Source organism: Homarus americanus, unplaced genomic scaffold (genome assembly GCF_018991925.1).
Source record: "Homarus americanus isolate GMGI-L3 unplaced genomic scaffold, GMGI_Hamer_2.0 scaffold5635, whole genome shotgun sequence".
NCBI classification, from domain to species: Eukaryota; Metazoa; Arthropoda; class Malacostraca; order Decapoda; family Nephropidae; genus Homarus; species Homarus americanus.
The window spans coordinates 724,196-750,263 of NW_024735011.1; the positions used below are offsets into that span (position 1 = coordinate 724,196).

At 42.6% G+C, this 26,068-nt stretch overlaps 1 protein-coding gene and 1 long non-coding RNA gene across 3 annotated transcripts; one reads left to right on the forward strand and one right to left on the reverse strand.

Annotated features, from left to right (window-relative positions):
- The first annotated feature begins 1,292 nt into the window (after positions 1 to 1,292).
- Positions 1,293 to 17,977, forward strand: LOC121870726 (protein CBFA2T2-like). 2 transcript variants are annotated; one of them, XM_042372669.1, is made up of 10 exons: positions 1,293 to 1,698; positions 6,016 to 6,231; positions 7,304 to 7,449; positions 10,451 to 10,543; positions 11,457 to 11,603; positions 12,751 to 12,863; positions 13,114 to 13,297; positions 13,867 to 14,101; positions 14,934 to 15,106; positions 17,137 to 17,977. In XM_042372669.1, the coding sequence occupies exons 1-10, from the start codon at positions 1,596 to 1,598 to the stop codon at positions 17,389 to 17,391; spliced, it is 1,665 nt and encodes a 554-aa protein (XP_042228603.1). In that variant the 5' UTR covers positions 1,293 to 1,595; the 3' UTR covers positions 17,392 to 17,977. The 2 variants fall into 2 exon arrangements, with proteins under 2 accessions (XP_042228603.1, XP_042228604.1); XM_042372670.1 differs by having other exon boundaries at positions 1,294 to 1,698; positions 17,066 to 17,262.
- Positions 10,902 to 15,066, reverse strand: LOC121870727. Its single transcript, XR_006089764.1, has 2 exons — positions 14,931 to 15,066; positions 10,902 to 14,062 (listed from the first exon to the last, which is right to left on the reverse strand). It is a non-coding gene; the product is annotated as an uncharacterized LOC121870727 (long non-coding RNA).
- Positions 17,978 to 26,068: the final 8,091 nt, after the last annotated feature.

Below are 26,068 nucleotides of genomic sequence, written 5' to 3' on the forward strand. Positions count from 1 at the left end.
TAATATTACATGTTATTACAGTCATGGGAACAAGTCTCATTTTAGGTGTGTGTGTGTGTGTGTGTCCTTAGTATATAGTCAGGGTACAGTTACAGGTCCTCAGTATAGTCAGGGTACAGTTACAGGTCCTCAGTATAGTCAGGGTACAGTTACAGGTCCTCAGTATAGTCAGGGTACAGTTACAGGTCCTCAGTATAGTCAGGGTACAGTTACAGGTCCTCAGTATAGTCAGGGTACAGTTACAGGTCCTCAGTATAGACAGGGTACAGGTTCACAGGTACAGTTACAGGTCCTCAGTATAGTCACAGGGTACAGTTACAGGTCCTCAGTATAGGGTACAGTTACAGGTCCTCAGTATAGTCAGTTACAGGTCCTCAGTCAGGGTACAGTTACAGGTCCTCACAGTCAGGGTACAGTTACAGGTCCTCAGTATAGACAGGGTACAGTTACAGGTCCTCAGTATAGACAGGGTACAGTTACAGGTCCTCAGTGTACAGTTAGGGTACGGTTACAGGTTCTTAGTATACAGTCAGGGTACAATTACAAGTCCTCAGTGTACAGTCAGGGTACAGGTCGTCAGAATACCGTCACAGGTCGTCAGTATTACAGTCACACAGGCTGTATAACTCTAGGCAGGTCCGTCACGCTAAAGTGAACATTGACAATTTATTTAAGACATTCTCGTGTGTATATTTTAGCCATTGTAATTGTTAATGGATTCACTCGCCCCTCCCACCCCCCCTCCCCACCCCCACCTCCCCCCCCCCCTTAACGAGAAACTCCAGTGAGGGCTGTTTGATGCCTACACCCCGCAAGCTTCTACCCACCCCCACCCCTCCCCATCCCCACCCCACCTCCCCATCCCCACCTTCCCACCTCCCCCCCCCTTCCCACCCCACACACCCACAACTCCAGGTTATACATATGCAAATGACTGGTTTTAGAAACTTCGGCGCTGAAGGGAAACGGACGCGGGTTAACATACACACATACGTACATACACATACACACGTACATACAGACACATATATACATCATACACACACAGAGATCCAGTTGTCGGGGCAGCAAACACGTCCAAAATCTCACGAAGGACTGGGAGGAGTGCACGTGTTCGCAGGTGTCCATTCCCACGCACCCGCCAGCTCTTCCTCCTCCTCCCATCCTCCACCACCACCACCCTCCTCTCCCTGTACGACACGCTCTCCTTCCCCCTCCCCGGCACCAACACACAAACTCCACCCCGCTGCCACCCGCCACTCACTCCCTCGTTAGTGGTGGTGTAAAGCAGTCGTGTAGCGTCTCTCTCACTCTTGTTTTTACACACAAATTCTCCCCTCCCCCCCTCCCCTTGTGCTGCTAGGCCATACTCAACACATACTTTTGTGAGAGAGAGAGAGAGATAAAAACTCTACAAAATATTTATAACAAAAATCGAGGAATAAGTGACGTGGGAAGGTGGCCACTTTACCGTATATATCCATAAATGGTTGAAAATCTATGAAAGCAAGTGTTGTGAGTGTTGTGTTGGGGATGGCCATGGCCAGTGTGGCGGTGAGAAGACCCAGGATGATGTGTCCACACCACACAGCACCATGGCCCACCACCACGCCCTCCACCACGCCCACCAAGTGACGCTTCTCAAGAAACACAAACTGTTCTGCTTCACTCTGCCCGACCACGACATGGTGTCCGCTGGTAATACTGCCTCACTTAATGACCCTTGGTAATACTGCGTGTCTTAATGACCCTTGGTAATACTGCGTGTCTTAATGACCCTTGGTAGTACTGCGTGTCTTAATGACTCTTGGTAGTACTGCGTGTCTTAATGACCCTTGGTAATACTGCGTGTCTTAATGACCCTTGGTAGTACTGCGTGCCTTAATGACTCTTGGTAGTACTGCGTGTCTTAATGACCCTTGGTAGTACTGCGTGTCTTAATGACTCTTGGTAGTACTGCGTGTCTTAATGGCCCTTGGTAATACTGCGTGTCTTAATGGCTCTTGGTAGTACTGCGTGTCTTAATGGCCCTTGGTAATACTGCGTGTCTTAATGACCCTTGGTAGTACTGCGTGTCTTAATGGCCCTTGGTAATACTGCGTGTCTTAATGACCCTTGGTAGTACTGCGTGTCTTAATGGCCCTTGGTAATACTGAGTGTTTTAATGGCTCTTGGTAATACTGTGTTTCTCAGTGCATGTCGGTAAAGCTGTGTATTAGTTGACATTGACAGTGTCTCGTTGGGCGTGAGCAGCACTGTCTTGGTGTACAGGAATTGGTAATACTGTGTACCTTAGTGGGCCTTGGCACTGCCTCTCAAAGTTGATCTTGAGAAATACATGTACACATCCCTATGGAAATGTGTATAAATATGCCACGTGACTGTTGAAAATACCTGAAAAATTCCGCAAAATGAAGAGATGATTTTTGGCTTAGAAAGTGAATATAAATGTTGAAGATATTATTATTTATTTTTAGAATAGAAATTTGGGGGTTGTGTTAACCTGTTGGGTGTGACGTCATTAAGTCGTCTTAAGCACAACATGTGTGTTTAATGACGATTTCACAAGTTCTGCTTCTCTAGGAAAAAATATGAATAACTCAACTAAATACTTTATTATTATTATTATTATTATTATTATTAAAAACTCTCTCTCATATGTACACAAAACTACCCCACTTTGCACGCTACTTCCACTCCTTTTCGGTTTATTTTGAAGAGTTAAAAATTCGAAATAATTAGTATTATTCGAATCAGTTTAATAAAAAAAGGTATATCTTTGAAGCATTACTCGAGACACGCTTCATAATATGTGAGTCAATAGGGCAAATATTAATAATACTGATAATATAATATATACACACGGTAATATCAAAACAGAATGCCGTACTGCAAGATGACTATTTGAGAGCTTTATGGGTTCCAAGAGACCCCTGTACCAAGTCCATCAACATATTATTATGTTTCCTAACTTGTTGGATTAAATATATGACTGTTTGTTGATATTATGTGCCTGATTGTCCTGGATGATTTAATATAACTATGTATTTTAGTAATCTGTCGGTGTAATATCTGCAAGTCTGTCGAAGTCATCTGATGGAATGTTGAATTATAATGTAGATGGTGTCAAAGGCTATGACTCAGTGGTATAATGCAAAATATTGTCTATTATGAAGTTCCCTGGAAGTAAAGTGCAAAAAGGGTTAGTACGCTAGTATTTTTGTCTTTCACCCTGGCCGAGAAAAGGTCTTAATATAAAGAAACAAATTTTTTTCAGAAACTTTACACTTACGGTTATTTAAGTAATAGAGTACTTAAGTTGCATTAGTGGCAAACTGTGAGGTATTGTGTCACAGTTCGTTACATAACTCAAGAGTAATGGTGGCGTGGCGTAAAGATACGTGACACAGTCCAAAATGTGACAAGAGTTTAACTGGACAGTAAAATGACATAGTTTTGCAACAGCTAGTAACGTGACAATAACACAGTAACCTAATTTAGGAACATGACAGTAAGTAACGTGATAACCGGTAACTTAACAGTCAGTAACGTAGTTTTAGCATAAAAGACAGTCATTATCCTGACAGACAGTCAGCAACGTGACACAGACGGTCAGTAACGCGACACAGACAGTCAGTAACGTGACAGACAATTAGTAGCGTGACACAAACAGTCAGTAAGGTGACAGACAATTAGCAACGTGACAGTCAGCAACGTGACACAGACAGTCAGCAACGTGACAAGAGTTCGTCACCAGGCGCCTGTGACACTCAATAGCCTCATTACTAAAGTTGACCGTCACGCCTGACACAGTAAGGCTGAGGGTGGTGGCGCTGTGGTGGTGGGGCTCGACCTTATCGCGCCCGAGTGAAGCACTGTCCTCCCCCGACACGTAGATCATGGTGGTAGGAGGGATGCTGGTAGCTGCTTGTTAGGCGCCCCGGAGATGTTGATGATGGTGGTAGGGAGGGTGATGGTGGTTGTGGTAGTGCCTAGGGGGGGAGGTGTTTGTGTGGTGATGATGATGGTAGTGGGGGTAGTTGTGGTAGTATGGGTGGTGGTGGTGGTGGTTGTAGTAGGGGCTGCTTCTGGTAAGGGGATGATGGTCATTGTGGTAGAGGGAATGGTGGTAGTTCTGTGTTGATGATGGTGGTAGTTCTGTGTTGATGATGGTGGTAGTGTTGATTATAATGGTAGTAGAAGTATTGGTGATGTTGGTTATGTCGTGGTGGTGGTGACGATGGTAGTTGTTGGTGATTGTGGTTGTTTGGGTGAAGATAGCGATAATGACGATGGTGGTAGTTGATGGATGGTTGTATTTGTGTGATAGTGGTAGAATGGGTTGTGGTGATAGTTGTAGGATAATAACGATACTTTTTAAATGCTGATTGTGGTAGAGACGAATTGTGGTGATTGGGGTAGAGAGGAATGGTTGTGATTGTGGTAGAGAATAATGGTGGTGATCGTTGTAGAAAGGAATGGTGGTGATCGTTGTAGAAAGGAATGGTGGTGATTGTGGTAGAGAGTACTGGTGGTGATTGTGGTAAGAGAGTACTGGTAGTGATTGTGTTGCTGGGGTGACAGAGGCGATGGCGTTTGTGGGTTGGATGCTGATTGTGGTAGTAGTGCTTTTGGTTGTGTGATATATGGTTATATCATGGTTGTAGAAGGGTGATTGTGGTAGGAGGATGAGCAGTGGTCAATTTTGTGGTTGTAGCGGTGGTAATTGTTATGGTAGTGTGGTAGCAGATCAATGGAAAGAATGGTGGTGATAGTTGTTGTTGTGGTAGTGATACTGGTAGTAGTGATGGAAGTTTTGAGACAAGCGGTAGTGGTGGTAGTAGTAGTAGTACTAATGGTGATAGTAATGGTGGTAGTCGTAATTATTTCAGTAGTAGTAGTAATGAAAACCCATGGTGATGTTAATAGTTGAGGCTCTCTTGTTACCCATGGTAGTAATGAGAGAGAGAGAGAGAGTCTTTGTGTACGCTGACAAGTTATGGTATTGTTGTGTTTATAGTCAGGACGCTATTATTGGATGTTTACTGTATTTATAAAACACAAAATTACTGTTTATATTCTTATTTATTTATTTATTTTTATTTTTTGCTGTTAAGGGATGTCGTGGAATATGTAAATGTTTGGGAAAATGTTTATGGTATTGGTATTGGTTTGATGTTTTTGTTATGTTTCACATGGACGATGTTTTTGTTGTTGTCACATCAATGTTTTGTTTCGTATTTTTTTTAAGCATTTTTTTTTATACGGGACATAAGCCCACCTGTGGGATGTTGATGTTATGGTAGTGTTTAGTTTTGGTAGAATATGTTCTTTTCGTTTTTAAGATTCTGATTTTTCTTTACTGTTTTGGATATTTTCTTCTGAAAACAGTTTAAAGTTGTTATTTTTTTCTATATTTTCTGGAATTAGATTTTTCAATATACTGTAATGGCTTCAGCACTTAACAGCTTATTAGCCATTCGGGCACTGGTAGCCTATAGTACTCTAGTTTGTTATTACCCAGTGTTAGTACAGGAGGAAACTGGTGTATTTGATAATTTAAACCAATCTGTAAATAGGGGTGGTGACGTAGATGATTATACTGTAATACAAACTAAAAGAAGATATTGGAAGCATAATGTATTGTCTGATGGTAGACCCTGCTGCCATATGACATCAAAAATTGTGACGTATTTTTTATAATTTTTTATTAATTATTATTATTATTATTATTATTATTATTATTATTATTATTATTATTATTATTATTATATTTTCGCCCCCAGGCCCTGATGTGGGTCAGAGACCTGTGTCCGGGTGGGCTAATCCTGTAAAAAAAAATACCTGATATAACTTGACCTGAACTTAACCTGTGCACTTGATTATGTTATGATAGTAAATGGCGCCCCCCCCCCCCCTTGTTTTAGCAATATTTGGGTGAATATTTTCCATTAATGAAAACGTAACAAACAGACTAATATACACTCAGTACATTATTCTGTTTTTGTTTTCCAGGTTTGAGAGAGATGCCCAAGCTGGGTGAGAACAACAACAGTAACAATAACAACAACAACAATAACAACAGCAGCAGCAATGGCACCAGCAGCAGCAACAGTGTTACCAATGCCAGCACCAATGGCACTTCCGGCAGTGCAGGCAGTAATTCCAGTGACATCACCAGAATTCCAGGCCCACATTCCTACTCTCCAGTCCCGCCTCAGAAAACGTCTTGTGAGTACATGTAACACAATAAAGTAAATCTAAATGCTCGAAATTCATCAAACATAAACATTTGGTGAATTATAATTATTGAAATTATTGATTATGTTTGCTTCAGTTGCTAGATAGACACATATCTACCTTACTGACTTACCTGAAATTATAGAGTACTGGACTGGACACATGCAAAACATCACCATTATAATCATAGCATCACAAAGAACTGACGGGGTCTTAAAGAGGATTCAATGGTGATTTATGTAGTATTCTAGGAGGTGAGGAAGAAATATTAGATGAGGATGGGTGAAGTGATGGGGTCTGCAGAAGGTGGCACAGAAGGAGATATGTCAAGGTGATGAGGGACTACTTTAAAGTCTGATGCTTCGTTGGTCTGAAGTTTAGGTTAGGTTAACTTAGTTTAGACTAGGTGTGGTTAGTTTGGTTAGGTAAAGCTAGGTTAGGTTTGTTTAGATTAGATTAGTTTAGGTTAGTTTACATTAGGTGAGATTAAGTTAATTTAGATTAGGTTAGTTCAAGTTAGGTTAAATTAAGTTAGTTTAGGTTTGGTTAGGGTAGTTTAGGGTAGACATCTGGACCAACACACCACAATCATACTGACCTGAGGTAAAGGAATGTGGCTCTTAATATGGATGAAAGGTTGATAAAAATGACTTGTGGCAGTACAGGAGGGGGAGAGGCACACCACATAAGAGGTAGCATGAGTCAGAAACTTGAGTCGTTAGAGGATCAGTGAGTGTGTCAGTGGATCACTTCAGGGGTGTGACGAAACACCAGGCAATGGAGGCTGATTGTGCACAAGAGCAATGAAGTGAATGAAGATCGAAATCTCAATGACAAATCAACTTAGGCAAAGTGAATATCTGTTGTATTGAGGACATGGAGCAGTGTTGATGTTTCTTCTGCCCGACAAGTGTTCATTGATCATGTGATTATTTCAACAAATATTAAATAATGTACAGTAAACATCCTCCAATATTCACTAGTCATAAACATTTCATCTTTCACAAAATTTGGTAAATATTACAAGATACTTAAATATCATCTGCCCTCTCTGTCTCTTCAGATGCCAATGGGTCATACTCACCTCACAGCACCGTCAACGGTACACCCACGCCCTCACCACCTGCTCTGTCCTCACCACCCACACAAGCCCACGAGTCAGGCACAGGAGTTGGAGGCTCAAGGGATGCCCACAGACAGATCTCTAAGGTGGGTGGGTTTTTGCTTGTACAATATTACAAGTTCACTTATCCAAATACCTTTGTAATGTTGTTCTGCATAACCATATTGCCACACTTGATATCATTACAATTTAACCCTTAGTGCTCATCTGTATATCCAGAGGTCCTGCTTGGTCTCACCAATTTTGCCATAAATATCACTAAATAATCGATTTCTCGGAGCTGTTACTCCTTGTCTTGTGATTGGCTGGGTGCTCATGGTACAGGCCACACTCCTGCTGGTTTGAAAATTGATGTATTCAGTGTTCAGTACAGTGCTGTATACTGTATTAATTATTTTGGGTATGGTATATATTAAGCATGAGTAGTTTCAGCAAACAAGTGGGATGTCTGGGTATCTAAAATAATCATTAGTTAGAAACTCAAAACTATTCCCTTCAGATATGTAGACTTTTGTAATATTTTAAGGTACAGTACTCTAATTGTTAACACCTGTACAGTATGGCACAAGGTTGCTCACTCATACAACACTTTCAAGATTGTGGCTATATACTGTACAGGTATTTGTTAGTTTTTTCATGGGATGGTCACTTCTGTGGAAAGGGTTCAAGAATTTACCTTTACAGTTTTGTATCAGAATTGCTACTGTCCAGTGTATGGTATTTAAGCACTGTACGGTACAGGCATTCCCTGATGTATGAAAGGGTTCCATTCCTGTAAAACCTTTCATAAATGTGTTTTTTATTAATTGGATCACATTTGCCTACAGACTACCATTGCAATATCTGAGAGACAGGGGGTCCCCGACTTACGAGCGTATTATATTTTATTTACCTGGTGACTTATTTTTTACTTTCATTTACTGTATTTTGTTATTCTATTTCTTCTTTTGTCTTAAATTAAGTGATTTTAGATGTATATAAGGACTTAAGCTATGATACAGTGGGATTTTAAACATTGCTCTGTAAGTATGGTATGCACATAGCATGTGTTCCTCAGGAACGGAACCCAAACATCTGTAAAGCCTACAAAACATGTTCTAATGAAAATTTATTGTACAGAGTGTACACAACGATTATAAAGCCCAGCCAAGATATATGGTTTTAATTTTGTAGTCATGCAAATAAAGGAAACCTACTGTCCTGTACATGCACTATGATCTATACTGTACATTTTATCCTTTCCATTGACATCAGATCAAACACTGAGATCCTGTACTCAACACATCAGCATTCCCACAGTCAAAATATCTTGAGTCAGTGTCTTGACACTGCTTCACATAGTGGTCCTGTGAGCCATGATAACTAAAACACTACATGTACTGGTAGGTACAGTGGGGGGAGGGTTTTTTTTTCAGGGTTTGTTAAACTGGATCTTCATAAATCAGGGATTGCCTGTACTTCAGTGGCCAGGGTCTTTAACCCTGAATTAAATTGTCTGGCTTTATCCAAATAATAAATTAAAAGTGACATCCAATAGTGAAAGGGTTAAGCACTATGCACTTTTGAAGTCTTCGTTGCTCTGCTAGGTAACAACTTTAAATGATTAAGGAATGTGTAGTACAGTGCAGTACAGGTACAGTTAAAGGGATTCACCTGTGTGACTGGTTTACTGGAGCTGACCTTCATAGGTTTAGTTCAGGTGTGCTCACCTTTATGGTCTTGGCTGAGGGACACCTTCATGTATGACTAGTTCAGTAGACTTCCCATACAGTAGTTCAGGAGCGTATCATGTACAGGTGCTTGGCTGTGTGGTTATGAAGAATGTAGGAAAAAATGGCACAGTATATACCCAGCAGTCTACAAGTCTACTGCCCTTGAGAAACATTAATATAGCTCGTGGCATATTTTCCTTGATTGAGACACTCCAGTTCAGGAATATAAATAAATATTCTTGTTAAAACTCAGAGCTGCGCTACTTAAAAGATTACCTAGTCTATTTTGAATAACAAAACATTTATATATAGTAAGCACAACAATTCATGGATGGGTTTGACCTAATAAAGTTGAAGCCAAATGTTCAGCCAACTTAAATTTTCTATATATATACGTATATATATATATATATATATATATATATATATATATATATATATATATATATATATATATATATATATATATATATATATATATATATATATATATATATATATATATATATATATATATATACAGTATTAATATTTTTTTTTTTTTTTTAAGAATTAGCTAAATCACTGTTGAATGAATGAATCCTTCACTTTATTACACAGGTTTTTCTCTTGATGGATGTTGTCCATTTTTTGTTATTTGCATTATTCTTGTAAGAAAAGCTCAACCAAGAAAAGCTATTATCTTGTGTATGTCTGATTGTGCCCCTCATGGCAGTATACAGTTTGCTGAAAAAAAAAGTAAAGAAAAACGAATCATTTGCTTATACCTGTGTACAGTAATAAACAAACATGTCATTATGTTTCATCCACCACTGTTTGTTTACCATTAGCAGACGAGTGCATGACGTCATGACAATAAATCCAATAGCTGTACTGAACTGATATCCATTACAGTTTCCACATAGGTTGGATGGATATTTGAAGCTGACCTGGAAATGAGAATTTTAGTTTACCATCAACATATATGTGTGTGTTGTATTAATTTATAAGATTATTCAAGTACCCATCATTAATTACTGGGTATTGTGCATTTGTATTGAAATTCACCTTCCACGCGCGAGAGCCAAGTTCGACCCCAGCTTGGATTTATATAAGTGTATAACCTCTTCAGAGTATCGGTCCATTTTTCTCTTACCTAAGGTGTGGGAAACTTTTATTACCGTAGATTATAAGGACCCAATATTCCCGATACCATTCTCTTTCTCTCTTGGATATTTGGACGAGTTTGATGCAAATTTCTCGTCGTTCCTAAGGAGATAATGTACAAGTTTCATAAATTTTAATACACACAGGAAAATTTTTGTTCACTTTGTAGATTTTTTTTTTATAAGATAAATAATGTGACTAAAGGAGAGGATAATGTGGTGTGTTGTAGGTGAGGAGGTTCCTGACGACGCTACACCAGTTTGCTGTTGACATCTCTCATGACGTGGGTGACCGTGTGAGACACCTTGTACTTGGCCTCTTGGTGAGTCCCTCTTACTTCCTGCTTCTCGTCCCCCCCCCTCTCTCTCTCTCCATAGATTCCTCCTAACACATCACACACTTCCCCTTCTCTCCATAGATTCCTCCCAGCACATCACACACTTCCCCTTCTCTCCATAGATTCCTCCCAGCACATCACACACTTCCTCCTCTCTGCACATCACACTCTTCCCCTTTTCCCCATAGATTCCTCCCAGCACATCACACACTTCCCCTTCTCCCCATACTGTAGATTCCTGCCTGCACATCACACACTTCCCACAACCCATCAACATAAGTATAATTCTGTACTAATAAACAAAATATATTCAGAATCATTTACTGGTGAAGAAAGACTTCCATGAATGTTACAGAAAGCTTTTAAAAATCTTGGATACATCAGATACAGTACTGTAGTCTTATTTAACATCCCATCATCATTATTTATTTGTCAATTTCGTTTTCAGAGGAGATTTTAAAGAGATAATTATGATAACCTGTAAAACTGTCATTAGATATTTGCTTTTCCCTTTTTTACACAAACATTATAATTATCTAGCTGGTGAAAAGGCAAATGGTATTGTAATTAATATCAATCAACTGTTTTTGCATTACCTTGTACAGTATTACACTTGTACTCATAGTAAATATTATAAGTTTCCATCAATGAGAAGATAACACAAAGTCTTTTTTTTTAATTCAAGAACTCTAAGTGATTATACTGTACTGTACTGTACTATATTTCGGGGCACTGACATGATCACACTTCATTCCCACTGATTTTGGGGAATCATTTTATTGTGCTTCGTAAAATATAGTAATCATATAGGGTTTTCAAATAAGAATATGACCATGGCAAGTTTAAATTTGTATACATTACTCGTATATTAAAAGCTGAATGTCTTTATTTATCACAGAGTGGTGGTGTGAGTGTGGAGGAGTTCCATGGAGGACTGCAGGAGGTAACACATTTTCCTCTCCGCCCGTTTGTGCTGCCCTTCCTCCGCTCCCATCTACCTCTTCTTCAACGTGAACTGCAGAGTCTCGCTCGCCGTGCTGCTATGGTCAGTCACAGGGAAGGGGAGAAGGGCAATCTAGCTAGAATGTTAGTTTGTGAAGTTAAAGGAAATTAATTGATGTCTAATTGTTTTCATCACATATTACGAGGTTTAGAAATGCATATTAAACCCTCAACTGTTTTTTGTTAAATGTGCACTACAGTACTTTATTCCTACGTACATGAGCTCTTCCATGATACACTGGGTGGGTAAGCTCTAACAACACAATTATGTACAGTATAAGCATAAAGAGTTTGTTTTATTAATACACTGTATTGGCATTAGTCTGTATGTTACATTCCTCCTGCAGTGATTTAAAGGCAGGTAACATAAGGCAACATTAAACCAGAAGTGATTGAGTGGTGAACTTGGGAATACAGAATAGCTTTTGTGTTTTAGAGATGAATGGTGCTATTGACTGTAATGTGTCTACTTGTTAGTGTTTGCTTGATAATTTTGACTAATTTCCGTGGTGAAGTTCCTCCAAATATACCTGACAGTTTTAACTGACTGTATGGTGGCCCTAACCAAACATATGGAATACTGTACTTATATAAGAAACACTAAAGCATGGGCATTACCCTTAAACTCCTGGACTGCTCCATGTGAAGAGGCTGGCAGCACCACTTTCAGTGTAAGGCAAGAAGGGCCTCTTGTCTGTCAGATGACACAGCAGAAATTCAAAGGGCAGGAGTATGAGCTTCCTTGTATTGTCAATTATATTTAGATTGTATGAATTCACGTGGGTTTTAACCCCTAACATCGGGCTTCACTGGTCCTAAATCAACCAATAAATCCAAGATAATTGAAGAATTGACTGTGGTTCTGGATGTTGTGTCCTGTTGCTAGACATGTGAAGGTCAACTGGCAAAAGGTGGGCTGTGCCAGACAGTTCTTTAGTGGCTTGGTTGTCACAGGTCATGTGTTGATAACCTGCAGATCATATCTAATAAATATTTCCTAATGACAATTCCTTGCAAACCTTGAGAGTCTTACTGTTGTTTTGTACAGTATGGTACTGTACTGTTTATCTTTTATTTCTGTACATTGACAGTCTGAAGATATTCTTTCCTCTTTATTGTTTCCATAATCTTCAAGTCTATCAATAAAAGTCATTATTACAGACATTATGGAACTTTGTTTTCCCTTGCAGCCAGTGTCACAATATGTGGCTGTTCATGAGGCAGCATTGTTGGAAGCAACTGCAGGAGAACCTACTGATTTCTTCTCCTCTGAGGTCACTAGTAGCAAACGGCGACATGAAGGGTGAGTGTTTGTAATGAAGTAAAATTAAGTAACTATGTCAATAGGCAAGTTCATCAAGCATATGATGGCATGAAACCTTTTCTCCTGCCACCTTACTCAGTCAATAATATAAGACCTTTTCTTTAGTTATCATCCTCAGTTAGTAATATAAAACCTTTTCTCTTGTTATCATCCTCAGTCAATGATATAAGACCTTTTCTCTTGCTATCATCATCAGTCAATAGTACTGAATAGTAATGAATATTTCCAGGTATTTTGAGAATGGTGACAGTGGAGGAGGTAGTGGAGGGGGAGTGTCTCCACCACCCACAAAGAGACTGGGAATTTTCTCCCCTCCATATCCAAGTGTGGGCATGAGTCCTGACCCTCCCCTACACCCGCGTGACTACCGCACCCCGGCCCCTCCAGACGATGAGTGGAAGAACATCCACGTGGTGAGTATAGTTACCACATACATGTATATTGAATCATGAGACTGTGTCAAGGATGGTCTGCTCCATTTTGTTTTCTCCACTGATGTGTCAGTGAGACACTTCCTCCTCCATTCATACTTCCACTTTCATACAAAATTCATCTCCAGAGTCTTACCTGATATATTCCTTAATTTTAGTACATATTTCATCTATCTCCTATTCAGTCCACTTTTTTCCTTATATCTTACCTTCATCTGTATTGTTGTAGTTCTTTACTTCCTTTGTTGTATGTCATATATTCCACATATCTCTAACATTAGATGTGTCACTCTAAACACTTAACCTCACATATGTTTCTCTCTATTCTTTCTCCACCATTCTACATACGGTATTAAAGATTTGAAATGTACAGTACGTATTGTAAATTTACTGATTTTTTATATACCTGTACTGTACATTATTAATTCTTCTTAAAAAATTTAATATTACAGCACCTTATTACTTACTAATATTTTCATGCTTTATTATGGTGCTTATTGACATTTTTAAACATACAGTATTGTATTTACACATTGAATTTTGCCTTTCAGATGCTAACATGTATCTTGAGTATGGTGGAGAAGACTCGTCGAGCACTGACAATGCTGCAGCAGAAGGAGGATCGTGATGGTAGTAGCGGAGTGTCCCGAGTAAGTGGTATGAGCGCTGCAGATCTTCGGCATCGGGCTGATTATGATGCAGATGTGAGACGTCATGCTGCTGAACTTGTGGCTCAATCTATCCGCACTACAGAGGAGAGGGTGTCAGAGGTCAAGCGCAAGGCTGGTGAGTTATCTTGATGAAATTTATGCACAGTAATAGATTTTTTTATTATATCTTTGAGTAGATGCTTGTTTTCCTACATGATTTTTGGCTGAATTCAGTACTGTACAGTATTGGAGATCAGAATTTGAAAGTTCAAATTGGTTGATACAAGTTACAGTGTTACTGTACACTGATCAAATATTTCACAGTGACTAAAACAGAGCAAAATCTGAATGATAATGTTTTACTCTTACCAATAATGGCAAAGTATTACAGCGATCACAAGGTTAGGCAATGATTAATAATGATAATATTTGAAACATGAGCGTGGGCGGACGTGATAACATTTAAACAAAGTGCAGGACTGTAGTTTGTAAGGTGGCCGTGAGGTGGCATGCGGGTAGGTGAGCTGCGCGGAGGATAAAAAAAACAGTGAAGTAGTTTCTGTGCATATCGGCTATTATGGATTTGACAAGTGAAGAGAAAGATGCACTTCCCCAGTGTTTACATTCTGCACCAACAAGTTAGCCTAACTATAACTATCACTAAAATGGATTCTGCTTAATGTAAATAGTAAGAGGGTGTTAAAACCACATGAACATTAATGCAGATTATCATAAAATGGATGACCGTAAATAGGGGGTCACCGGTATTAGCAACTGAGAATTAGTCAAATAAAAATGCATAAATATTCAATGATGATGAGAAAAAATAGAAAAATTATATTTACCAGTAGATTTACGGTACTTTTTTCACAAGTGAGTCGTTCAGAATGATATTGTCTGATACTTTTAGTTATACTTACCGGAACAGTACTTCAAAATAATACAGTTGTCTTCTGTTTACTCACCAGAGGAGGCAGTGTCAGAAGTGAGGCGAGCAGCCGTAGCAGAGGTGCAGCGAGCTGTTGGGGCAGCTGAGGCGCGAGCACAGGAGTTGGTGGCAGCGGAGAGGGCCAAGGTTGAAGCTCTACTACGGGAGGTCGGGCGGAGAGACCCCTCAGAGCCCCGGGCTGAGCCTCAACAGGTACCTAAGATACTTGCTGTTGTAGGGTGATACATTCACCTCAACAACAATATGTAGGGGTAATAGGTTTTATAGCTGTTTCTGTAGGAGAGAAGAGTATATTGACACACTGGGGCTGGAGGTATTAAAACACTTGCTGTATAAAGGATTACATTCATGACTTTTAAGCACTATAATGGATCTAGCCATGAACACAAATATTTTCTGTTAGAGGGATTGTATTGATCTCAATACTTCCTAAAATACTTTTCATGGGAGGATATGTAAATATAACTACACTGCAGAAAAAGTGACAGACAGCACAAACACTTCTGATAAGGGAATTTATCTTGAAGTAGCACTCTGTAAACCCAGTAACAAATTAAGCAAGATGTGAGTAGAGAGAAACAGATAATTTGTTTTGTCTTCTGTGATAGATGAACTCACCATAAGACAACAAACACTGAAAACTTTTATATATATATATATATATATATATATATATATATATATATATATATATATATATATATATATATATATATATATATATATATATATATATATATATATATATATATATATATATATATATATATATATATATATATATATATATATATATATATATATATATATATCTTTTAACTATACTTTATTAATTATAACTACCAAATTCAGAGACTTTTTATATTATGTAATGCTTAACCCACCGTGTATGGTCACTTAACTCCCTGAGTACAATGTCACTGTATTTAATGATGAAGACATTGTACTCAAGGGATTAAGTCACAAAATTCAAAGGGCTACATCATCATGCTCAAAGAAATAGATCATCATATTGAAACCTCATATTCAAAGTATTCATTCATGTCCTTAAGTGGCTAGATAATTGTACTCGAGGGGTTAAGATATCAACCTCATTGTTCCTGTTTAAATTTGATGATTCACCTAATATGGTGTTTCAGCACTGACAGGACCTATTTAATTTATGTCACAATTATGGCATTAGTAAAGTCTGTATTATTGTACAAATAATATGTAACGGGGCAATATTGGAATTTCCCAAATGTAGTACATCAGGCATTTGCTTGTTTATTGAAATGTTAGGAGAGTCGTAACCGAGGCATTGATCAACAAAATAGTATCGAACACATGACTTATAATATACAAGATGTCATCCAGCTTGCAGGAAATTAACTGAATACTGTATGATGCAGTACAGTACAGTAGTACAGTACACTGTATTGAATTTTTGGCTTAACTAATTACAGTATAGGAGCAAAAAGTTCTTGACTAAGTAATTTTGGACTTAAGAAGAACAACTTCTCTGAGTCATTGTCAAGATGTTCTTTAGCATGATGGATAATTTTTTAATAAAAATATAGTGGAGTTGGGCTTTATTAATTTTCTGTGAAAGAGGAGTCATTGTGTCGCAGCGAGAACACCTATGTAGTACCTGTACAGCACCTGATGTGTTGCTCCAGTAACTAATGGCTATGGAGAACAACAGGTTGATAGACTTGATTTACAAAAAGAGGTTGATAGCGCCTTCATATTTGCCAAGTAAAACGTATTCAATGTAGGTTCATTTGTAGTTTTCCACGAAGGCTCCAGACATGTGATTTAGAAAAAAGCTTCTATGAATGAGCAAAAGAACATCGTATATTGTGTAGGTAAATTTTTTTTTTTTTTAAGCTGGAAAAAGTAATTTTAGATGACAGTTTCTCTCACAGCACACAGTTAAAGTCATAAAGGTAGCCCAAAACTTTGCTCAGTGTCATGGCTGTGTTCAGGTCTTGTTAAAGGACATTATCTGTATTTATATTAACTCGAACTCATGTAGATCAGATGAACAAATGGCATTGACTTCAATAGCTCAGATTACCACTGGAAGTTATATTTATAAATTATAAGCAAAGTAATATTTTGGAGCCAAGTAAATATTGTTAAACACTACAAAACAACAAAACTTGCCAGAAAATCAAGAGGTTGCCGTACTAGCCCCGGCCCCTCCCCTACACGCGCTCCTGACTGTGGCTCTCCTCCAGGCGTGCTGGAACTGTGGCAGAAAGGCCCACGAGACCTGCAGTGGTTGCAACGTGGCACGGTACTGTGGCCCCTTCTGCCAGCACAAGGACTGGGACTCCCACCACAAGGTGTGCTCGCCTGCCCTGGCGTCCACGTCCTCCTCGTCTTCGTCTTCTGCGTCCTCTTCCTCCGCGTCCTCGTCCACTGCCATCATCGCCGCCCTCGTTTCTAAAAGTCAATTCAGCAAAACTTCTGACACAACAAAGACAGAGTGACCAAAGGTTAAAGGATCTCTGAAACGGAAATGCCGGAGTAAGACAAAAATAATCGGCATCTTTCATAAAGATTAAACCTTAATTTTTGTTAAACTACAGTCAAGTGCAGTGATTATTTCTGACTGTTATTTGATCAATATTTGTAAAATTTTCACATTTCAGTGGATATATCAGTGCAAAGATTGACCAAAGTTTTTTAAGTTTATCATGCAAGATATTTTAGTGTTTCAACAAGACAGAAGACTATAAAAACTTATAACAAACTGGATGATACAAAAACTGGAGGAGAAATATCACAGCCAATGATGTAAATATTGTTGGCTGCAAAAACCAAATGACATAGTGACTGCTCAGAGCTTTACAGATACAGTACTAAGTGTGACTGATTGGAAATGTTGGTTTTGATATGATCTTCAAAGTAGTGTATGAAAATCCTTCATTTTATATATCAAAGACTTAACAGGACCTTTGATATTAACTTTCTGTACCTCACTTGACGTAGACTGGTACAGCCTATGCATGTCAAGATGGGAACAGTGGCTGGGTGTTGTGTCGAGGCTGTTGTTAAGAACACAGTGGCGGGAAATACCAAACTCTTGGATGCAAAACATTACCTGGAATTTGAGAATAAAGAGAAATGACTAACAAAACTGCCACAGTGTATACAACGATATCTGGTTCATCACAAGAGATCATTATCATCAATATTCTTGTTACTTGGATCACTCATGTCCTTCAGTATGTTGATGCTGGAATTAATATATTGAAATTCATGGTAAATAAAATTTATTTATATTTGTTGTTCTTTTATGAATACAGTAATCACTTTGATCATTTGCAGGGAGAAGTCAGTGAATCTTTTTGTGTATTATGTTTTAGATGTGTTTTTGAGTTAACAACTTCTGAATACTGTAGTGTACTGTACTGTACTGCACTGTACTGTACTGTACTCTACTGTACTGTGCTGTATTGTAGTGTGCTGTGCTGTACTCTATTGTACTGTACTGTGCTGTGCTGTACTATATTGTACTGTGCTGTACTATATTGTACTGTGCTGTACTATATTGTACTGTGCTGTACTATATTGTACTGTGCTGTACTGTACTGTACTCTATTGTACTGTACTCTATTGTACTGTGCTGTACTGTACTGTATTGTGCTGTACTCTATTGTACTGTGCTGTACTGTACTCTGTTATACTGTGCTGTGCTATACTGTACTCTATTGTACTGTACTGTACTAGTAAATTTTATCATTTTCGTAATTTAGTGAGAGAGATGAATCAGGAACACCTGTGTACTGATGAATCAGGAACACCTGTGTACTGATGAATCAGGGAACACCTGTGTACTGGTGAATTAGGGAACACCTGTGTACTGGTGAATTAGGGAACACCTGTGTACAGTACTGATGAATCCTCAGTAAGACTGATATTGTATACTGTCACCATGAAGTATTGTTGTGTGATGGTGAATGGTCAGCAAGTGAGGAGATAAGAATAAGTGAAAGTGTTGCCATGTTGGTTCATACAACACTGCTGTTGAGCCGAGATAAATACTGGTTACAAGGGTGATGACTGTCAGTAAAGATTCTTCTGAGTGAATCAGATGAATAAATAACAACTAGGACCATCCATCCATCCATTCTGTGATGTAGGCACAGTACCAATCTCTTCCTCTTTTATTCTTTTGGCAATGAAGGACAATTCTGCACAGCCTGTACACAGTGTCAATTCAGCTCAGGACCAGCAGATGACTATGGCCAGCTGATATGTTTTTACAGTTAAGTCGAGCAGAATGTGTTTAATGAAGTTCCTTCCCATGAGAAAAGGACTTGGTTAGGGATTAAACCCAGCACCTTAGACTCAAATATTGGTCCTTTGCTTAACCACCCTGCTATGATATCACCCTTATGATTAGAATTTATCTGAGTTCACCAGAAGAGTTATTGCTGATGATTGTGAAGAAATTATCACCAAAAAATAAGAGAGTTTCCTCTCAGAACTGGATTGTTGATGACATTACTGTGAAAAATAAAACTGCAACTTGTCAGTAATAAAGTGCCCACACAACACTTGCACATGTGTGTTGTCACACTGATCATATGACGGGTCAGTATACTACATACTATATATATAATAATCAGTACAAATATTGAGCCAGAAGATAGAGACATCATACAGTAATGTGCATCACGGACCTGTAAACCAAAGATTTAGGAATAGACAAATTCCAGCAACGACCTAAAGCTCCACCCTGCAGGTGGTGACCACATATTGACCCTAATAAAGCTGGCAATAAGGATTTCAGTTGCATGGTAGAGTAACTTTATTAGAATAATTTTTTGTGTCTAGTCACAATGTGAATGTTAATCATGATACATAGATTTTCAGTGTTTTGAACATTTGGAAACTGTAATAGATTTTTGATACCTTTAAATGTTGTTAAACAGTGAAAACTCCGTAAAGGTTAAACTTACTGAAGAATTCAGATGTAATTACTATTGTACTTTATTTAATTGCTGGAATTTTCTTAATATGTTTTTTGATAATGTGAAATATTGTAGGATGTTACTTCAGTAAGTTCTGACTTGGCCATTGTCTCACAGAATCCAAAGCCCCGCCCTCACCCATCAATTTTCATGCTTTGGTTGGTAGTCAACTTCCATTTCAACAAGGAACCTCATGTCACTGCTATGATAATGCTCTCTCATTTATTGCTGTAATTAGTAAGTAAGCCATATACTCATATGTCAAGATAATATTATTTTCACTCCATGAGATTAATGGAGATTCAAACATCGTGCATTACATCTGAGATTATCTATCTTAGTAGCTGACTCAGTGATGGTCCCACACCAAGATCCTTATGAGGTATATATACCTATACATGGATATCTAATATACATAAGATGAAGAAAATGATTGCCAAATTAATTGTTGATGACTGTATATATGTTACTATTTATTTACAGGGGAAAATTAACCCAGAATGCTCTAAATGTTTTTCATAAATGTACTTTTTGTTTTTCATGCCATCAAGGGGTAGATATTTTGCCATTACCAGTGATGGGAATTCTGACATAGGAGAACTTGTGATGGAAAACTGGAATGGGGTGCAAGAAGGAAGGAAAACAAGAAAGAAGATTTTAAGAATGAAATTGATGGCTTCCAAGACTTACTTTTCAACTCTTGGCAGAACATTTACCCCATGCCCTCTCATACACCACTTCTAACCTTATTCAGAAATGAAAATAATTTGAACTCTTTGTATAGTGACACTCCTTATACACTCACAGACACATGAACACTTACACTGTTGAATTATGTGTATTGTATACCAGTGTCCTTGTTTTGTAAATAGACCAAGTTTTATCACTCAATCTCTTATTATCCTTATCTGGACACTCATATCTTAACAATTACAGTACAGTATATGTATATATATTGTTTTGCCTCAGTCACCTAGTTTAGTAGGGTTTTATTAAGGTGAGAAGCAGCTCGGCAGGATGAGAGGCAACCAGGGAGGATGAGAGGCAGCCAGGGAGGATGAGAGGCAGCCAGGGATGGTGAAAGGCAGCCATAGAGGGTGAAAGGCAGCCAGGGAGGGTGAGAGGCAGCACGGAAGGGTGAGAAGCAGTTAGAGAGGGTGAGAGGATGCCAGGGAAGGTAAGATACAGCCAAGGAGGTTGAGAGGCAGCCAGGAAGGGTGAGAGGCATAAACTGGAAGGGTATGGGATTGGGGGAAGTGTCCAAGCGTGGATCGGGGTCTTTCTTCATGATTGCAAGCAGCGTGTGGTGATAAATGGCACAAAACTTGTGTACCCATGCCAAGCAGGGTACCACAGAGCCATGTACTGGGCCTGTTGTTTGTTTGTATGTTTGCTTCATAAATAATATGCCAAAAGTTATACACTCCACGTACAAATGTTTGCAGACGATGCCAAGCTATTCAGGGAAATTAAGAACCAAACAGATTGTGAAGAGCTGCAGAAGGATTTCTGTGAGCTTCAAGAATGGTTGAAGAAATGGCTGCTAAGATTCAACAGCATGAAGTGTAAGAGGCTGCACCTGGGATGTACCAACAGTAAGGAGGCTCATCACACATTCCAACAGGTCGAAGAAACTACATTAAAAGAGACCAAATGTGAAAAGGACCTGCGTGTGTATGTTGGCATTAAACTAAAGTTTTTGGACCATTGTGAAAAGGTGAATCAAGCAACTAAATTAGTAGGTCTTATTTTTTGCTTTTACCCTCTTCACCACTGATCGGCTCTTTCGCCGCTTGGGCAGTCAGTCACGTCTCTGCTACACCTCCTCCCTCACCTCCGACCCTCTCCTACACGTCCTCCCTCACCTCCGACCTTCTCTGTCACGTCCTCCCTCACCTCCGACCTTCTCCGTCACGTCCTCCCTCACCTCCGACCCTCTCCTACACGTCCTCCCTCACCTCCGACCCTCTCCTACACGTCCTCCCTCACCTCCCGACCTTCTCATCCCGTCCTCCCTCACCTCCGACCCTCTCTACACGTCCTCCCTCACCTCTGACCCTCTCCTACACGTCCTCCCTCACCTCCGACCCTCTCCTACACCTCCTCCCTCACCTCCGACCCTCTCCTACACCTCCTCCCTCACCTCCGACCCTCTCTACACCTCCTCCTCACCTCCGACCTCTCCCGTCTCCCTCACCTCCGACCCTCTCTACACCTCCTCCCTCACCTCCGACCCTCTCCTTCACGTCCTCCCTCACCTCCGACCTCTCTACACCTCCCCCTCACCTCCGACCCTCTCCTACACCTCCTCCCTCACCTCGGACCTCTCCTACACCTCCTCCCTCCTCGGACCCTCTCCTACACCTCCTCCCTCACCTCGAGCCCTCTCCTACACCTCCTCCTCACCTCGACCCTCTCCACGTCCTCCCTCACCTCGGACCCTCTCCTACACCTCCTCCCTCACTTCGGACCCTCTCCTCACCCCCCTCCCTCACCTCGGACCCTCTCCTACACCTCCTCCACCTCCGACCCTCTCCTACACCTCCTCCCTCACCTCCGACCCTCTCCTACACGTCCTCCACCTCGGACCCTCTCCTTCACGTCCTCCCTCACCTCCGACCTCTCCTACACGTCCTCCCTCTCCTCCGACCTCTCTACACCTCCTCCCTCCCTCGACCCTGTCCTACACCTCCTCCCTCACCTCCGACCCTCTCCTACACCCCTCCTCCCTCACCTCCGACCTCTCCTACACCTCCTCCCTCACCTCGGACCCTCTCCTACACCTCCTCCCTCACCTCGGACCCTCTCTCACCTCCTCCCTCACCTCGGACCCTCTCCCTCACCTCCCTCCCTCACCTCCGACCCTCTCCTACACCCCTCCCTCACCTCGGACCCTCTCCTACACCTCCTCCCTCACCTCCGACCCTCTCCTACACGTCCTCCACCTCGGACCCTCTCCCTCACCTCCTCCCTCACCTCGGACCCTCTCCTACACCTCCTCCCTCACCTCGGACCTCTCTACACCTCCTCCCTCACCTCCGGACCCTCTCCTACCTCCTCCTCACCTCCGACCCTCTACCACACGTCCTCCCTCACCTCCGACCCTCTCCTACACCTCCTCCTCACCTCCGGCCCTCTCCTACGTCCTCCCTCACCTCGGACCCTCTCCTACACCTCCTCCCTCACCTCAGGACCTCTCCTACACCTCCTCCTCACCTCGGACCCTCTCCTACACCTCCTCCCTCGCCTCCGACCCTCTCCTCCACCTCCTCCTCACCTCCGACCCTCTCCTACATGTCCTCCCACCTCGGACCCTCCTACACCTCCTCCTCACCTCCGACCCTCTCCCTACACCTCCTCTCTCACCTCCGACCCTCTCCTACACCTCCTCCCTCACCTCCGACCCTCTTCTACACCTCCTCCCCTCCTCAGGCCCTCTCCTACATGTCCTCCCTCCTCAAACCCTCTCTTCCGTCCTCCCTCTCCGACCCTCTCCCTACCTCCTCCCTCACCTCCGACCCTCTCCCTACACGTCCTCCCCTCGCCTCCGACCCTCTCCTACGTCCTCCTCACCTCCGACCTCTCCTACACCTCCTCCCTCTCCTGACCCTCTCCTACGTCCTCCCTCACCTCCGACCTCTCCCACACTTCTCCTCACCTCGGACCCTCTCCTACACCTCCTCCCTCACCTCGGACCCTCTCCTACACCCCTCCCTCACCTCGGACCCTCCTCCTACACCTCCTCCCTCACCTCCGACCCTCTCTCACACCTCCTCCACCTCCGACCTCTCCTACACCTCCTCCCTCACCTCCGACCCTCTCCACGTCCTCCCTCACCTCCGACCCTCTCCCTACCTCCTCCCTCACCTCGGACCCTCTCTACCTCCTCCCTCACCTCGGACCTCTCCTACACCTCCTCCTCACCTCCGACCCTCTCTCCTACACCTCCTCCTCACCTCGGACCCTCTCCCTACACCTCCTCCGTCACCTCCGACCCTCTACGTCCTCCCTCACCTCGGACCCTCTCCTACACCTCCTCCCCACCTCGGACCCTCTCCTACACCTCCTCCCTCACCTCCGGACCCTCTCCCTACACCTCCTCCCTCGACCCTCTCCTACACGTCCTCCCTCACCTCCGGACCCTCTCCTACACCTCCTCCCTCACCCTCCGGCCCTCTCCTACACGTCCTCCTCACCTCGGACCCTCTCCTCCACTTCCTCTCCCTCACCTCGGGCCCTCTCCTACACCTCCTCCCTCACCTCCGACCCTCTTCTGTCCTCCTCGCCTCCGACCTCTCCTACACCTCCTCCCTTCACCTTGGGCCCTCTCACCTCCTCCCTCGCCTCGGACCCTCTCCTACACCCCCTCACTCACCGGGCCCTCTCCTACACCTCCTCCCTCACCACCGACCCTCTCCTACACGTCCTCCCTCACCTCCGACCCTCTCCTACACGTCCTCCCTCACCTCGGACCCTCTCCTACCTCCTCCCTCACCTCGGACCCTCTCCTACACGTCTCCCTCACCTCCCACCCTCTCTCCTACACCCCCTCCTCACCTCCGACCCTCTCTACACCCCTCCTACCTCCGACCCTCTCCCTACACCTCCTCCCTCACCTCCGACCCTCTCCTACCTCCCTCACCTCCGACCCTCTCCTACACCCCCTCCCTCACCTCCGACCCTCTCCTACACCCCTCCCTCACCTCCGACCCTCTCCTACACCTCCTCCCTCCCTCCGACCCTCTCCCACCACACCCCCCCTCCCTCACCTCCGGCCCTCTCCTACACCCCTCCTCACCTCCGACCCTCTCCTACACCTCCTCCTCACCTCCGACCTTCTCCTCCACCTCCTCCCTCACCTCCAGCCCTCTCCCTACAGCCCTCCTCCTCACCTCCGACCCTCTCCTACACCCCTCCCTCACCTCCGACCCTCTCCCACCACCCCTCCCTCACCTCCGACCCTCTCCCTACACGTCCTCCCTCGCCTCCAGACCCGCAGGCGCCACTCATTCTTACGGCCCCCTGCCGCCGTTAATCGCCCGTAAGGCGATTGCCGCCACTCATTCTTATGGCCCCTGCCGCCGTTAATCGCCCGTAAGGCGAGTGCCGCCACTCATTCTTATGGCCCCCCTGCCGCCGTTAATCGCCCGTAAGGCGATTGCCGCCACTCATTCTTATGGCCCCCTGCCGCCGTTAATCGCACGTAAGGCGATTGCCCCACTCATTCTGATGGCCTCCCTGCCGCCGTTAATCGCCCGTAAGGCGTTTGCCGCCACTCATTCTTATGGCCTCCCTGCCGCCGTTAATCGCCCGTAAGGCGATTGCCGCCATTCATTCTTATGGCCTCCCTGCCGCCGTTAATCGCCCGTAAGGCGATTGCCGCCACTCATTCTTATGGCCTCCCCTGCCGCCGTTAATCGCCCGTAAGGCGATTGCCGCCACTCATTCTTGTGCCCCTGCCGCCGTTAATCGCCCGTAAGGCGATTGCCGTCACTCATTCTTGGCCTCCCTGCCGCCTTTAATCGCCCGTAAGGCGATTGCCGCCACTCATTCTTATGGCCCCCCTGCCGCCGTTAATCGCCCGTAAGGCGATTGCCGCCACTTTCTTATCGCCCTCCTGCCGCCGTTAATCGCCCTAAGGCGATTGCCGCCACTCATTCTTATCGCCCCCTGCCGCCGTTAATCGCCCGTAAGGCGTGCCGCCACTCTTATGGCCCCTCCTGCCGCCGTTAATCGCCCGTAAGGCGATTGCCGCCACTCATTCTTATGGCCTCCCTGCCGCCGTTAATCGCCCGTAAGGCGATTGCCGCCACTCATTCTTATGGCCCCCCTGCCGCCGTTAATCGCCCGTAAGGCGATTGCCGCCACTCATTCTTATGGCCCCCTGCGCCGTTAATCGCCCGTAAGGCTTATTTATAACTGTTTGACACTCCACGGACTACAATTTGAACATTTAATAAATAACCTATGATTCCGGACTTTTGTTACACCCTGTACAGTATGATCATCACGTGGAAGGTTAAATGGTTGTTTTAATTGATAAATTATCTAAATAATGCTTCCAAGCAACATATTATTCATTGATGTAAGCTTGACGAGGATAATTTTGGCGAGTTTATACAAATGTTGATCTTGTGTTCTGACCATACTGAACTGCCAGTAATCTAAAATCACTGCATCATTTTTT

What these genes read in the sequence shown, in the direction of transcription:
- LOC121870726 (XM_042372669.1), top strand. Translation starts at nt 1,596, where the DNA reads ATGGCCCACCACCACGCCCTCCACCACGCCCACCAAGTGACGCTTCTC. An exon ending in CCACGACATGGTGTCCGCTG is followed by an intron (nt 1,699 to 6,015) that starts GTAATACTGCCT and finishes TTTGTTTTCCAG; the next exon opens with GTTTGAGAGAGATGCCCAAG. An exon ending in AGTGGAAGAACATCCACGTG is followed by an intron (nt 13,298 to 13,866) that starts GTGAGTATAGTT and finishes TTTGCCTTTCAG; the next exon opens with ATGCTAACATGTATCTTGAG.